The 14,933-nt window shown below is 37.4% G+C and overlaps 2 protein-coding genes and 1 pseudogene across 3 annotated transcripts in view; all 3 read right to left on the bottom strand.

Annotated features, from left to right (window-relative positions):
• Positions 1-14,933, bottom strand: part of LOC130134646 (putative disease resistance protein At3g14460) — a 75,979-nt gene that overhangs the window by 22,818 nt on the left and 38,228 nt on the right. Inside the window, exons 2-4 of one of the 2 annotated variants that reach the window (XM_056318995.1) lie at positions 6,007-6,110; positions 3,396-3,499; positions 574-685 (exon numbers count right to left, since the gene is read on the bottom strand). The gene's annotated coding sequence lies outside the window, so the exon portion shown is untranslated. Of the gene's footprint in view, positions 1-573; positions 686-1,425; positions 1,839-3,395; positions 3,841-6,006; positions 6,111-14,933 lie in introns of those variants that run through there. The other variant, XR_008818222.1, reaches the window with a different exon arrangement.
• Positions 1-14,933, bottom strand: part of LOC130140207 (ABC transporter F family member 3-like) — a 52,426-nt pseudogene that overhangs the window by 6,254 nt on the left and 31,239 nt on the right.
• On the bottom strand, positions 9,997-11,357 carry LOC115667640 (DExH-box ATP-dependent RNA helicase DExH8-like). Its single transcript, XM_030589200.2, has 2 exons — positions 10,790-11,357; positions 9,997-10,458 (listed from the first exon to the last, which is right to left on the bottom strand). The coding sequence occupies exons 1-2, from the start codon at positions 11,210-11,212 to the stop codon at positions 10,240-10,242; spliced, it is 642 nt and encodes a 213-aa protein (XP_030445060.1). The 5' UTR covers positions 11,213-11,357; the 3' UTR covers positions 9,997-10,239.

The raw sequence follows: 14,933 nt of genomic DNA, 5'->3' as shown, positions 1-14,933 counted from the left end.
AATATCTTCCAACCTGCCATTGATCTCCTGGACCTCGGTTTCAGACACGAGCAAGCACGGGTTTAGATTCGATCTGGAGGATTTATCTTGGCCAAAGCAAGAGAACTTCCAATTTATCCGACCTCTGCTTGTGCTGGATTTTGCCCCCGACTTAACCTGAGTGGCTTGGAGCGCGAGCACATCGAGCAAGTCTTCCATGTCATAGCCCAAGTCCCTAACATCGTCCAACCACAGCTTCACTAGACAATCATTGCTCAGTTGCCTGTCCTCTGCATCATCCAGCACTGCATTGATTGTATCTAGCGTCTTCCTCCAATTATTGAGCAGGTCGGTGCTGATTCCAGAGAAGGGCGGTGCTCCTTCCCTTTGCGCATTGCTCAATCCCAAAGAAGCTAATTTGTCGAATAGGACCTGAAAGAAGGAAGCCAAGACGGAACCCAAAACAATCTCTACAATGGCCATGGGTGAATCAGTCACTGTAGACAACAACAAAGGTTATGGTGAATCAAAGCGATAATGACCTAATAGAGAGAGAAAACTATGAAGTTGAGGAAGACCAAGACTTTCACCTACCAAAGAGAGGAAACGAAGATCAAGACTTTCGAGGATGCTTTCTATCCACAAGTGCTTGTTTCGTAATATTTAGAGATTATCCCAGATATTCGTAGTTTCCACAATCATATATCTGTTCATGTAAATAAACCATAAACTCAAGAAAATCAAGACCTTACTGGGTATGATGAACTTTTTTGTCGTGAAAGTGAAGCAAAATTGACAAAGAGCTGATGGGAAAGAAACTTTAATAAAATCTAGGAAGACAAGACTTATGGAGACTGATTATTATCTGACAATTAGCATTGATTATTGTTCTCTTGCTCAAAATCAACTAATTTTTGTCCAACTTTTGTCATTTTTAACCATGTTGTGATTTTTCGTTCATTAATCTCTATTGTACTTGTCTGTCAGAATTATGTCTAGATTTTCATTGATCTTTCCAAATTTAAGTTTAATAAATGAAAAAGGAGCAAAAAGATAAACTAAAAAAGATAAACAGCAAAAAACTGATAAAGAAAAAAAATGCAGGAATGGGGCAATAATACTTCGTGACTTGCGGAGAGTTCCACATCACATTTTTGTTTTGTTTTCTTTAAATGAAGATGCAATCTAAAGTTGTTAACATGCATAAAGATTGTCCTAGATTTTCCAATTTATAACATTTGATTTATGAAAGGAAACGTGCAAATATTACAATTAATAATAATCCACACCAAATGGCCTAGATGTGCATGATAATGCTTGTCCACGAAAATTCTAATTTTTCTAATATAATTGTCATGATACAAATATAATGCAATTCTATCTTAATATGTAATGAAAAATCATAAATTAGAGGTCAATTTTGGCTCGAACAAGTACGCGTGCAGATGTATCACCTCATTAAAACAACTAGGCCAAATTAAGATCAACAAATCACCATGAATTATGCAATCAAGCCACAACTTTAATCTGGCCAGCAAGTACTTGACATCAACCTCCCTTGCTGCATCAGTTTTGAGGGAAAAAGGGAGCAAGTAGATAGATGTCTCTTACCTATTTCGAGTAGACTTCCTCGAGTTGACTGGAAAACGGGTTTAGATCAACGAGTAGGCAGCTTGTTGTGACGACTCACGACGCCACTTAGCGATGATCACGGCAAGGCAGTGGTGGGAACGTAGCAATGAGGTGAGGACTCCGGCTTGACCACGGCAGCAGGTGAACTGTGATGGGCGATGGGCCTATCTCGAGCTGAATAACGGCTCTATCATGCCCAGTTTGAATGACAAAATATGACTAGCGATCTGGACAAATCAACAACAGCAATCCAGCAAGCACGAGCGCTAAGTTCGGATGAACAGAAGGAGAATACTATTGAGCAGGGGGACAAGCACTGGATTCGGCGGTTCACAGTCTATGCGTGTGACTTCAGCTATGGCAATGCGTGGCCACCACTTGCAACGACGAATAATAATATCAATGGAGCTACTACTAGAATAGCAGATCAAAGATGTTGGTGATTGGCGACAATCAACATGCATGCAAGACGGGAATTGAATGAAAGTGGAGTCTCTAGGTGTGAGTTTGATAATGATGGTGGTGGTGGTGGTTGAAAACAATTATTGGATCACGTTCACCAATTGTGACCAAAGATCGGTCCCTTCAATGCTAAAACAAAATGATTGAATTGGTAGGACCTTGCCTTAGACTTTTTTGTCACCATGTCCCATCAAGCATAGCATTAAGGACTTGACCCCTCCGAGGACGATGACCCCCCATCCGCCAATTGTTAAAGGCCTAAAAGCTACACACGATTGATAAAATCATATCTTGTTGCTTGATTCAAATAAAAATATTCGCCCGTTTTCCATTCCAAAAGAAGAGCCCTTAAGACTCGTATGGTGCTACGAATTGTTATCATAAAATTAGCCCATATTATTTCGGATACTTTTATCAATCATGTTTTAAATATCGGAAGTTATAAAAATCAACAAGAGTGGAGAATCTAAATATAATTGTCCTGATACGAATATAATGCAATTCTATCCTAATATGTAATGAAAAATCATAAATTAGAGGACAATTTTGGCTCGAACAAAGAGAAAAAAGAAAAACTAAAAAAGATAAACAGCAAAAAACTGATAAAGAAAAAAAAAATGCAGGAATGGGGCGATAATACTTCGTGACTTGTGGAGAGTTCCACGTCACATTTTTGTTTTGTTTTCTTTAAATGAAGATGCAATCTAAAGTTGTTAACATGCATAAAGATTGTCCCAGATTTTCCAATTTATAACATTTGATTTATGAAAGGAAACGTGCAAATATGACAATTAATAATAATCCACTCCAAATGGCCTAGATGTGCATGATAATGCTTGTCCACGAAAATTCTGATTTTTCTAATATAATTGTCCTGATATGAATATAATGCAATTCTATCCTAATATATAATGAAAAATCATAAAATAGAGGTTAGTTTTGGCTCAAACAAGTAGCGTGCAAATGTATCACCTCATCAAAACAACTAGGCCAAATTAAGATCAACAAATCACCATGATCAAGCCATGCAACTTTAATCTAGACAGCAAGTATTTGACATCAACTTCCCCAAAAATTTTGTTATTAAACTTGCAATCGGGATTATAGATAGACATGAATTCGGTTTGAGAACCAAAATTTTGTTGCTGCTGTTGCCTCTTCTTTTGCTCAAAAGATTGCTTTTCCCTCCATTAATTGAAAGATTTCCGAAACGATGGGTGGTTGCTTTCGTGTAATGAATTTCTACCAGATGCTTTAGTGAGCGAAGTTCTGGCTGCATCGGTTTGAGGGGAAAAGAGAACAAGTAGATAAATGTCTCTTACCTATTCCGAGTAGACTTCCTGGAGGAGACCGTTGAATGGGATTAGATCAACGAGAGCAATCCAACAAGCACGAGCGCTAGGTTCAGATGAGCAGCAAGAGAACACTGTTGAGCAAGGGGACGAGCATATGGTGAAGCCAAGTGATAATGAGATAATGGACAGAGAAAACTATAAAGTCCAGGAAGACCAAGACTTTTCACCTACCAAGACATGAAATGAAGACCAAGACTTTCGAGAACGCTTTCTATCCACAAGTGCCTGTTTTGTAATATTAAGAAATTATCCCAGATATTTTTGGTTTCCACGATCATATATATTTCTTCATGTAAATATACCATAAACTTAGGAAGACCAAGACTTTACTAGACATCATGTACTTTTTGGTCTAGAAGGTGAAGCAAAAGTGAAAAGGAGCAAATGGGAAGGAAAGTTCAATAAAATCCAGGAAAACCGAGACTTTGCAAGATGCATATTGGCTTTAGTGCTTCACTTTTTAAAATGCAGGTATGGGACAATAATACCCTTCGTGTCTTGCGGAGAGTTCCACTATACATCTTTTCTTTGTTGTTTTTTAATGAAGATGCAATCTTTAATTACTAACATGCAAGATATGATTTTCTCACATTTTCGAATTTATAACATGTGATTAATATAAGGAAACGTGCAAATAAATGAAATCCTATCCAAATATGTAATGAAAAATCTTCAATATGCCCAAATATGCAAATATGAACACATATAAAATTGTGAATATAACTTTCCCCAAAAATGTAAATGGTTAATATGCAATGTCCTAAATGTACAACACCTAATAAATCTACATGTGGTTTTATTAAGCATGCCCCCTAATATACAAATCTAGAATGCAACGAATGTATAGGCGATGTAAACATGAAAATTACATGTGAAGATGTGATCAAGAGTGACCTAGTGATATGCAATTTCATGAACACCGACGGCAAAAATATTCAACAAATCACCACGAATTATGCAATCTAGCCATGCAACTTTAAAATGGACAGCAAGTATTTGAACATCAACTTCCCCAAAAATTTTGTTATTAAACTTGCAATCGGGATTATAGATAGACATGAAATCGGTTTAAGAACCAAATTTTGTTGCCGCTGTTGCCTCTTCTTTTGCTCAAAAGATTGCTTTTCCCTCCATTAATTGAAAGATTTCAGAAACGATGGGCGGTTGCTCTCGTGTAATGAATGTCTACCAGATGCTTTAGTGAGCGAAGTTTTGGCTGCATCGGTTTGAGGGGAAAAGAGAGCAAGTAGATGGATGTCTCTTAGCTATTCCGAGTAGACTTCCTGGAGGAGACTATTGAACGGGATTAGATCAACGAGAGCAATCCAACAAGCACGAGCACTAGGTTCGAATGAGCAGGAAGAGAGCACTATTGAGCAGGGGGATGAGCATATGGTGAAGCCAAGTGATAATGAGCTAATGGAGAGAGAAAACTACCAAAGAGATGAAAGGAAGACCAAGGCTTTCGAGAATGCTTTATATCCACAAGTGCTTGTTTTGTACTATTTAGAGATTATCCCATATATTTGTAGTTTCCACTATCATATATTCTGTTCATGTAAATATACCAGAAACTCAGGAAGACCAAGACTTTATTAGACATCGTGTACTTTTTGGTCTAGAAAGTGAAGCAAAAGTGAAAAGGAGCAAATGGGAAGGAAAATTCAATAAAATCCAGGAAGACCAAGACTTTGCAAGACGCAAATTGGCTTTGGTGCTTCACTTCTCAAGAAGAAAAACCAAAATAGAAAAACAGAAAAAAACTTATAGAGAAAATAAAATGCAGGATTGGGATGATAATACTCTTCGTGGCTTGCGGAGAGTTCCACCATACATATTTTCTTTTTTTTTTTTTTAAGGATGCAATCTAAAATTACTAACATGCAAGATATGATTTTTCCTACATTTTCCAATTTATAACATGTGATTTACAAAAGGAAACGTGAAAATAAATGAAAATCTATCCTAATATGTAATGAAAAATCTTCAATAAGCCCAATTATGCAATATGAACACACTTAAAATTGTGAATATAACTTTCCCCAAAAATGTAAATGGTTAATATGCAATGTCCTAAATGTACAACACCTAATAAATCTACATGTGGCTTTATTAAGCATGCCCCCTAATATACAAATCTTGAATGCAACGAATGTGTAGGCAATGTAAACATGAAAATTACATGTGAAGATGTGATCAAGAGTGACCTAGCGATATGCAATTTCATGAACACCGACGGCAAAAATATTCAACAAATCACCATGAATTATGCAATCAAGCCATGCAGCTTTAAAATGGACAGCAAGTGTTTGAACATCAACTTCCCCAAAAATTTTGTTATTAAACTTGCAATCGGGATTATAGATAGACATGAAATCGGTTTACGAACCAAATTTTGTTGCTGCTGTTGCCTCTTCTTTTGCTCAAAAGATTGCTTTTCCCTCCGTTAATTGAAAGATTTCAAAAACGATGGGTGGTTGCTCTCGTGTAATGAATGTCTATCGGATGCTTTAGTGAGCGAAGTTCTGGCTGCATCGGTTTGAGGGGAAAAGAGAGCAAGTAGATAGATGTCTCTTACCTATTCCGAGTAGACTTCCTGGAGGAGACCGTTGAACGGGATTAGATCAACGAGAGCAATCCAACAAGCATAAGCGCTAGGTTCGGATGAGCAGCAAGAGAACACTGTTGAGCGGGGGAGGAGCATATGGTGAAGCCAAGTGATAATGAGCTAATGGAGAGAGAAAACTATAAAGTCCAGGAAGACCAAGACTTTTCACCTACCAAGACATGAAATGAAGACCAAGACTTTTCACCTACCAAGATATGAAATGAAGACCAAGACTTTCGAGAATGCTTTCTATCCACAAGTGCCTGTTTTGTAACATTAAATTATCCCAGATATTTGTAGTTTCCACGATCATATATATTTCTTCATGTAAATATACCATAAACTCGGGAAGACCAAGACTTTACTAGACATCATGTACTTTTTGGTCTAGAAGGTGACGCAAGAGTGAAAAGGAGCAAATGGGAAGGAAAGTTCAATAAAATCCGGGAAAACCAAGACTTTGCAAGGCACAAATTGGCTTTGGTGCTTCACTTTTTAAAAAGACAAACCAAAAAAAAAAAAGCAAAAAACTGATAAAGAAAATAAAATGCAGGAATGGGACGATAATACTCTTCGCGACTTGTAGAGAGTTCCACTATACATTTGTTTTTTTTTTTTTAATGAAGATGCAATCTTAAATTACTAACATGCAAGATATGATTTTCCTACATTTTCCATTTTGGAAACGTGCAAATATGACAATTAATAATAATGCACTCCAAATGGCCTAGATGTGCATGATAATGCTTGTCCAAATACTAATATAATGAAACTCTATCCTAATATGTAATGAAAAATCTTCAATATGCCCAATTATGCAAATATGGACACCCTTAAAATTGTGAATATAACTTTCCCCAAAAATGTGAATGGCTAATATGCAATGTCCTAAATGTACAACACCTACTAAATCTACATGTGGTTTTATTAAGCATGCCCCCTAATATACAAATCTAGAATGCAAGGAATGTATAGGCAATGTAAACATGAAATTACACGTGAAGACGTGATCGAGAGTGACCTAGCGATATGCAATTTCATGAACACCGACGGCAAAAATATTTGACAAATCACCATGAATTATGCAATCAAGCCATGCAACTTCAATCTGGACAGCAAGTATTTGAACATCAACTTCCCCCAAAATTTTGTTATTAAACTTGCAATTGGGATTATAGATAGGCATGAAATCGGTTTAAGAACCACAATATTGTTGCTCAAAATAATGATTGTGCCTCAATTAATAAAAAGATTTCAGAAAGAATAGGTGGTTGCTCTCGTGTAATAAAGGCCCACCAAATACTTCAGGTAGCAAAGTTCTGGCTGAATCGGTCACGGAAATGGGCGGCCACCGTTTGCAACTACAAAAGACAATATCGATAGAGCTACGACTAGAATCGGTTTGCAGGGGATTGGGCAGATCAAAGAGGGTGGTGTTGAATAATCTACGTCCTACCATTGGCGGTCAAGCAAGAAAAATCAAAGTTGGCCTCCGAATCTTAGTCAACTTTGCTTAATAAAGAAGGAAGAGAAACAGGCCGTGAATCAGGCTCCAAGCTGTCACTTTTAGAAAACAAGTCGACAGATCAACTTGCCTTAGCCAAACCTTTCCTCTATTAGATAACAAGTTGGCCTACATGCTCCGCGTGAGCGCACAATTCATATGAAAGCCAAGCTTTTCCTCTGTTATTACTTGAAGTGAAATGGTGTTATGCCTTGTTAATACGCAATGTGTATGTGCTAATTATTGTTATCCAGGAGAAGTCACAATCATGCACTATCGGAAGCATGTATCCAAATGATTCACGATTTGCATTTTAACTGTATAATGATTTTGAAGCTGAAAATCTATACCCAAAGGCTCGAAATTATGTCAAACTCCATCATTACATGGTAATCGTGGCTGAGGATTCTGCAACTAGTGATCTCGTGCCAACATATGCCTCCCTGGCAGCTCCTTGAGCATCGGGAGCCAAAATCGCGTCGAAGGATCACTGCTGAAGTGGATGACTTGAGCAACATATACGACCATGAAGGTCAAAGTTGCAGTAAGGAGTAGAAGAGCTAGAGAAGACGATCTGGTTAGGGCAGAACAATCCAACCGGTTCAAGTGATTTCAGGATCAACACAATGCAGAAACAAATTCAATCGATTTGATAAGATGTTGAATTTTAATTGCCTTCGTAATATTTTGGTAATATAAATGTTGATAGTTCGTGCAAAGGCAGTCAGGCTGTTGTGAAGCGGGATGAGCGGGTTTAACAACTTGTCAAACAAGAACGTGCAATCCCTCTAATCGAGGTGCTCACTCTCCTTTGGCGCGGGCTTTCCCAAATCTTAATCACTTACGATGTTGAGAAATATACTAAAAGGTAGTTGTCACTAGCCTATTTAAGTAGGCAAGGTACCAGCTAGAGAACGTTCTTTTTCCTACGAGCTAGAGATCCTAAGTTTGGAGATTTGATTACACTAATTACTTATTAGGTGATTCGTGTCGTCTTTATCAAATTATGGATTCTAAGTATTCTTCAATACGTGTCCATACATGCTCGTTTGATTGAGATTGACTCGAAAGTGTAATCTACTCGTTAAATGAAGCTAAAGAAATCGAGTCACGATATTAAAATAAAGAAAACAACACAACACAACACAACACATCAAAATGACAATAAAGGACGAACAAAAGTAAAGTGTGAAAAGTAAATCCGATACGAGACGAGCAAAGTATACGCTGCCTCATTTTTAAGTTTCGGGACATGAACCTGTGAGTTAATTTTCAAAGTCAAGTCAAAGTCTAATTTTGGCTAATGGGAATTACCTACGGTTTCACTAACGATATTAAAGACGAAAACATTCAACGAACTAAAGTAATACTATCATAAAAGCAAATAAGATTTTTTTTATCTTATTATTATATTCCGACCCAAAAAAATCTTATTATTATTATTATTATCCTCATCCTCATCATCATTGTTTTTTAATTTATAAATGTTTTTTTTTCTTTTCTCCTTTAAATTTGACAATGATATGTTTGTTCATCTTTAAACAGTGATAATTACTAGTATTCATTCTTCTTTTTTTCTGTGTAAACTCAACAAGATTGACGGATACCAGATATTTTACTCGAAAAGTAATGGGAAGTGGGTTGATGGGTGAGCAAGGCCGAATTATGTAAGTGTAACATCCTTAATCCATCCTTTTAATGTGGTATTTTATATTTTTGATTTGTTCTCTAACTTTAATTGTATGACTTGGAAAAGATGTCAGAGATGGGCACGAAGACGAATTCGGGCTCGACACGACACCAGAGACTGAGGATGAGGCATCATCGGTTGAATTCTTATGTCGATTCCTTGTGGTTGATCGTCGAGGAGGCTAGACCGCATGGTAATTGCATAAAATTTCTATTCTTGTAATAGAAAAAGAACATAAATGCATTTGATAACTGCACAAAATTTCTATTCCTAAAATAGAAAAAGAACAAAAATATATTTGGTACGACAAAAAAAATTTCTTTTCCCAATTTTTTTCATTTGAGTCTATATCTTTTACTTAACTATAAGTACAAGTTATAAGTGAAAAGACTAATATAATAAAAAAATTAGTAGGTTGCATATTACGTTTTTGCGGTTCGGTTCGGTTTCGAAAAAATTGAAACCAATTTAGACCACAGAAAACGGTTTTGTTCGATTTGTGAACCGGTTTTTCTCAAGAAAGTACTCAAACCACAGATTTAAACCTTTTTTTGGCTCACTAGTTAGAATTATACAATTTTTCTGAGGCATTAACGTTATGATGCGAATGTGCTACTTTTTCTCTCAATTCGCTCCACACTTGGATTGTCCATGGCAGCTTCAATATCAAACATCTTCAACAAGACTCTCCTGAGCGTCGGGTTGATTTTGCTAAGGTCGAAAAATGGGTCAAACTCGAAGGACTGGATTGAAGAAGAGCTTCCAATGACTCAGAAGACCTCGACATGTTTGCGTTACTTAAGTATTCTGAATCAAAATACACACTTTGCAAAGAAGCAATGTCGCAACGGGTATAGTTCAACTACATACAATACAATAAACATCCTGTCATCTGTCCAACGTAACACGGCGATGCCTAAGCGCGTTCACTGAAGAACCTCACAGGAGGAATCTTTCGAAACTTCTTATGACCAATTAATGCCCTTTTGATCCCATACGCCACTGAAAGTTACTGAACATCGTGCAGACATTTTCGAATCGCAGCTTGGAAATCATCGGACTCGACATCTGTGGGAGGAGGGTACATGCAAAAAACATACGAGATGGGCTTGGATACCACCATCAGTTTCTTGGTGGGTATAACATCCGACAGTTCCCCAAAGCTCTGCTCGGCAAAAGGAAATGACTGGGTGAGAAAGAAGAAGCTGCTCCTTCCCAGCTTCTCCACCTGGAACAATAATCACAAAGTTGTCAAAACAACACTGGGGACTAACAACGGATATCTACAAAAGATGTCTTGAACACACGATTATGAACTTTAGCAAAAGAGTTTAAAGATGCTACTCAAAACCGAGCTGAAAGATTCATCTGTGTAACTACCGATTAGCAAAGATACACTCGAGAACAAACATAAAAATCTAGTTTACTGGCCATGAATGGAAATTGCAAGCTCTCTACCAAGCCTGATCAGTTGATCACCTATTCCTTACAAGATCCCATGAGCAAGCAAATGCAGCAATGACAAAAAATTGTTACCATCTTTTAGAAACGGTAATTACCTGTAGTTTTGAAAACCTAAGGTTATTCATGGTAAGAACAACCGGCACTTCACATAAAGTGTCAGCAAGTAGCCGAATTGCCAGATACTCGAAGAAATTCTTCATGAAACTTATCTGTCCATCAAAATTTTTTTCAAGTCCACAAACTTCAAAATCAAGAAACCACAAGACGCATTTCACTGACTTCCACAGAACTTGACTCTCTGTAGATTTCCCTATGATGGTTTGGTATGGGTGATGGAGTCCCCACATAATCTTGACATGAGTCAATGACGGGTCAGACACGGAGGATTCCAGAAGACGTGTGGTGGCAACCATTCTAAAAGGATCATAACTCCGGGCAATGTTGGAGGTAAAATGGAAGGTGGTGTCATCCAAGATATGTAAACCATAAGTTCCTAACGCAGTTTGCAGGGACAACATTTATCCAATTCACAAGGAGGAGACTTTGCCAATCGCCATAGAGCTCATAGAAAATCTTCCCTACGTTACACTACCTAAGTTTTTATCAGATGAACTATCATTCTCACCGAAGTTCCAGATAAAACTGACTATGTACTCAAATTAGAAAATGCTTTGGCTGGTTAGGTTGACCTAATATTTCCTGATTCTCTAAAGCATTGCTTCTCGCGGGCTTCGTTTCATGCCCGGAGGAAATGGGTTTTTGCTGAACACTCAAGCGAAACCAGACTCCAAAAATTTTATCTATTCTCACACAGAAGAAGCTGCAATGACATCCATCCACCCATCCATCCGAATCCGGACACACACTCTACAGATCAACCAAAACATCAACATTGATTAATTACCGAATAGAGGTTGGACCACCTTTATGTGTTAAATATGATGTTTAGCTTCTTCTTTTCTTATCATTGAGGAGGTTGGACCCCTATGTGATGTATTGCTACATTTTGGATGTAATGTTTAATTTTGCATGTGTTAGATAGCCACAATAATAGAATTAAAAATATGTAGACTTGCAAATGGCACCTATAATAAAAAAATCAAAATCTGAAAGGACTTTTGGCAACGTACTTCATAGCATATTCACTCTTTTAGCCCCAGAAAATGACATGCAAATTAATACGATATTAACAACGAAATTTTTGTGGCAAAAGCTGCAAATATACTCACATGGACTTTTAGCCACCGGATATTTCGTGACCGTAACCATGGCAAAAAACATATGGACTTTTTAGCTACGAAATGTTTTATCGAGACGAATTTTTAGCTACGAAAATTTCATTGGCAAAAATGATTTTGCTCACTACTAAATTTGACACTTGGACCACGAACTTTTTCGTGTCCTTGTATCGTTAGCCATGGTGATCGATCCTCCCTCCCCTTTCCCTTCCTGCACTGGTACGTAAGATTGCTTCAAATGTTATCAAGAGATGGAGTGGGTACTTGAATAGAAGAATGATGAACTCAATTCTTTGACCAGGCCATCAAGTTCGTAAATGGTTTTTGATCCGCAGGGTTCATTTAGAATCTAGCTGTTGATTTCGCATATTCAAAAACCTCGGTTCTTTTTATTGGAAGATAAAAAGCTTCTTATTTTGGAAATTGACCTGATCATGTTAAACGGATATTATCTAACCAATTCAGGTATTTATACAAATTCCATTATAGAATATTTTTTGGCTAGGCGAGGCCTACATTATATTTACTAAAAGCAATTCTGTACTTAGTGTTGAAAGTTCAAAATTTTCGATGACCGCGAAAATATTTTCGCAATTAATTCTCCTAAACAGTGCCGATGGACCAAAATGGAGAAAATATTTTCGCACAGCTAATTTCTCGTAAAACAGACCCTCAGTTGCCCCTTTAGTATGCAAATTGGAATGGGGAATACGTACTCAACATCAACAAGTCCGCCTAAAAACTGGTGAATCAACATAAAAATTTAGGGACCACAAGATTTATAGGTATGAAACTAGAGCTTTTATAGGGCAGGCTACAAGTGGAATATTTTCTTGAGTCTCAACTCTCAATGCCGCTTGGATAAAAGCATGTTTCCACAGCACTCTTACAAAATTCCATGAGAAAATCTTTGCTTTAACTAAATCTTAAGAGATTGTTACTTTTCACTTAGAGGATGAAAGAGCGAATAGACCCTGTAGAGGCTCCCATAAAAGTTCCATACTTGCTGCGAACTACTCGGTTTAAGCCATAACCGTAGCTTATTTGACAATTCAGTTGCTATCGCATCACAGGATGCGAATGCAAATATGGCTGGAGTAGTGCTACAGTTAATACAAGCCAGATCAAAGCACAGGATGAAAAAGAGTTCCGGAGATCAAGATATAACTAGAGGATTAGCCCAGTTTGCTTTCAATTGGAATTGAAGAATTGCAAATCTGGATTTGATGTGTTCAGAGTTGGGATCCCAGAACAATAAAATCAAATTAATCCACAGACGCTGCCATTCAGAGATTCTGCACACTCAACCAATTTCTGCTACATTTTGGGATGTTTGTCCGCCACCGTTAGTGTAGACGATGAACAGAATAGCCCCGGAGATACCTTCAGGACTTCCAAACTCTTATAATCCTGGAAATTCCCATGGAAATCCACCACCTTGCCTTGAGAACCACCCAGAACTCGTCCACGCTTCCATATATTAGATGCTCATCGTGACTAACCTGCAAATCAAGGCAAAAAGAGGGCTATTAGCTGCGAAATGATCCATCCTAGAAACAAGACCAGACCTCGAATGAGCGCCTCAACCGCATCCAAATCCTACAGTTGGGGATAGGGGAAAAGGCAGAATCATATCTATCCTTGGACAAGAAACTAACGATTTCCAAAGACAACACTTGAGTAGTCATTGGTCATTCAAGCAAAACTTGAAGTAAACATTTATAAACAAGAAAAGGTCCACATTAATTATGTGCAAAGCCCAATACTACCTAAAAGCACAGACATAGGAACTACTTGGTATTATAGATTACTGTAATACAAAAACACTGACAAGACTAGCATAATTGTTCTATTCCAAACATTTTGCAAGTTGGAAAAATTAGATTGGTCTCTGTTCCATTAGAAGTTATATGTATGATGACAGAGGCGCCCTGTAGCTGTGGTCACTGATTAGTTCTACTATATTTTCAATGTAAAAACCATATTCCGATAAGTTCGATCAGTGCAAGTACAATAACAAGCTAACTGAAAAGGTAATCTAAGTCATTAGGTCGAGAAAAATGAGTAAACTTACCAGATGATTGGATAGCTCATCAAGCAAAATTATGTGAGGTTTCCTGAAAGTTATCTTGGCAAATGCAACTCTGCTTTTTGACCACCTATTTATATGGTCAAAGCACCATGTTATAAGTGCAATAACAATCAAAAAAGCCTCAGAGCAAGTACATGGTGAACCAAAATTCAGATTACACATCAACTAACCTCTAATAGAGCTTCACAATGTCGCACGAAAATTGCTTCAGCAAAAAATTTACATATGCAACAGTAGCAGAGAGGGAAGAGATGTCCCAGACAAAATATACATTGGTTGAAGCGCAAGATTTCTAGTTACACCAAAGGAACCCAAGTGAGCTCAAAGCTTTTGCTCCAGAAGTCCCTGCAGGAAGAATGCCACATATGAAGGAGGTAAAATGACATAATGCATGATGAAATCATATTTTGCGGTGGAGTAAACGAAAACAACTGATACTTTAAAGAACTGAATAGATTTGCTCCAGAGGTCACTGCTGACAATGCAAACACAGAGGTAGGCAGCGTATAGTTACCATCGCAAGCAAACAAGCATAAGTATATTGACTAAAAATTTCTAGCAAGCCAGAAGCAATAGTTCCTAACCCACTAGAGATCAAGACCCAAGCGGAAGGTGATTTATGGAATATCAATGCTGTCATGAATAGTAGTATTGAAAGCTTGGAGCCATGAGCCGCCCCAGAATTTTATCCCAGATTGACTGCTTAATACTGTGAAGGATCATCATCAACAAAAAGAAGGTTCTGATTCTTAAGAAAACCATTAAAAAAAAAAATGCATCCCGCTTTCGTCACAATCATATCACAGTTTCCACATAACTAATCATGTTTTTAGATTTTGAAAAGATTATTCTTATCTAGATCATATTTACTAGAAGAAAATTTAGAACATACCGGTGCACCAAATAAAA

The sequence above is a fragment of the Syzygium oleosum genome, unplaced genomic scaffold (genome assembly GCF_021117445.2).
Source record: "Syzygium oleosum isolate NSW1041296 unplaced genomic scaffold, Sole_v2.1 Sole_v2.17, whole genome shotgun sequence".
Taxonomy (NCBI): Eukaryota; Viridiplantae; Streptophyta; class Magnoliopsida; order Myrtales; family Myrtaceae; genus Syzygium; species Syzygium oleosum.
The sequence above is the reverse complement of the archived record's forward strand: the minus strand, read 5'-3'. Positions and strand labels throughout refer to the sequence as shown.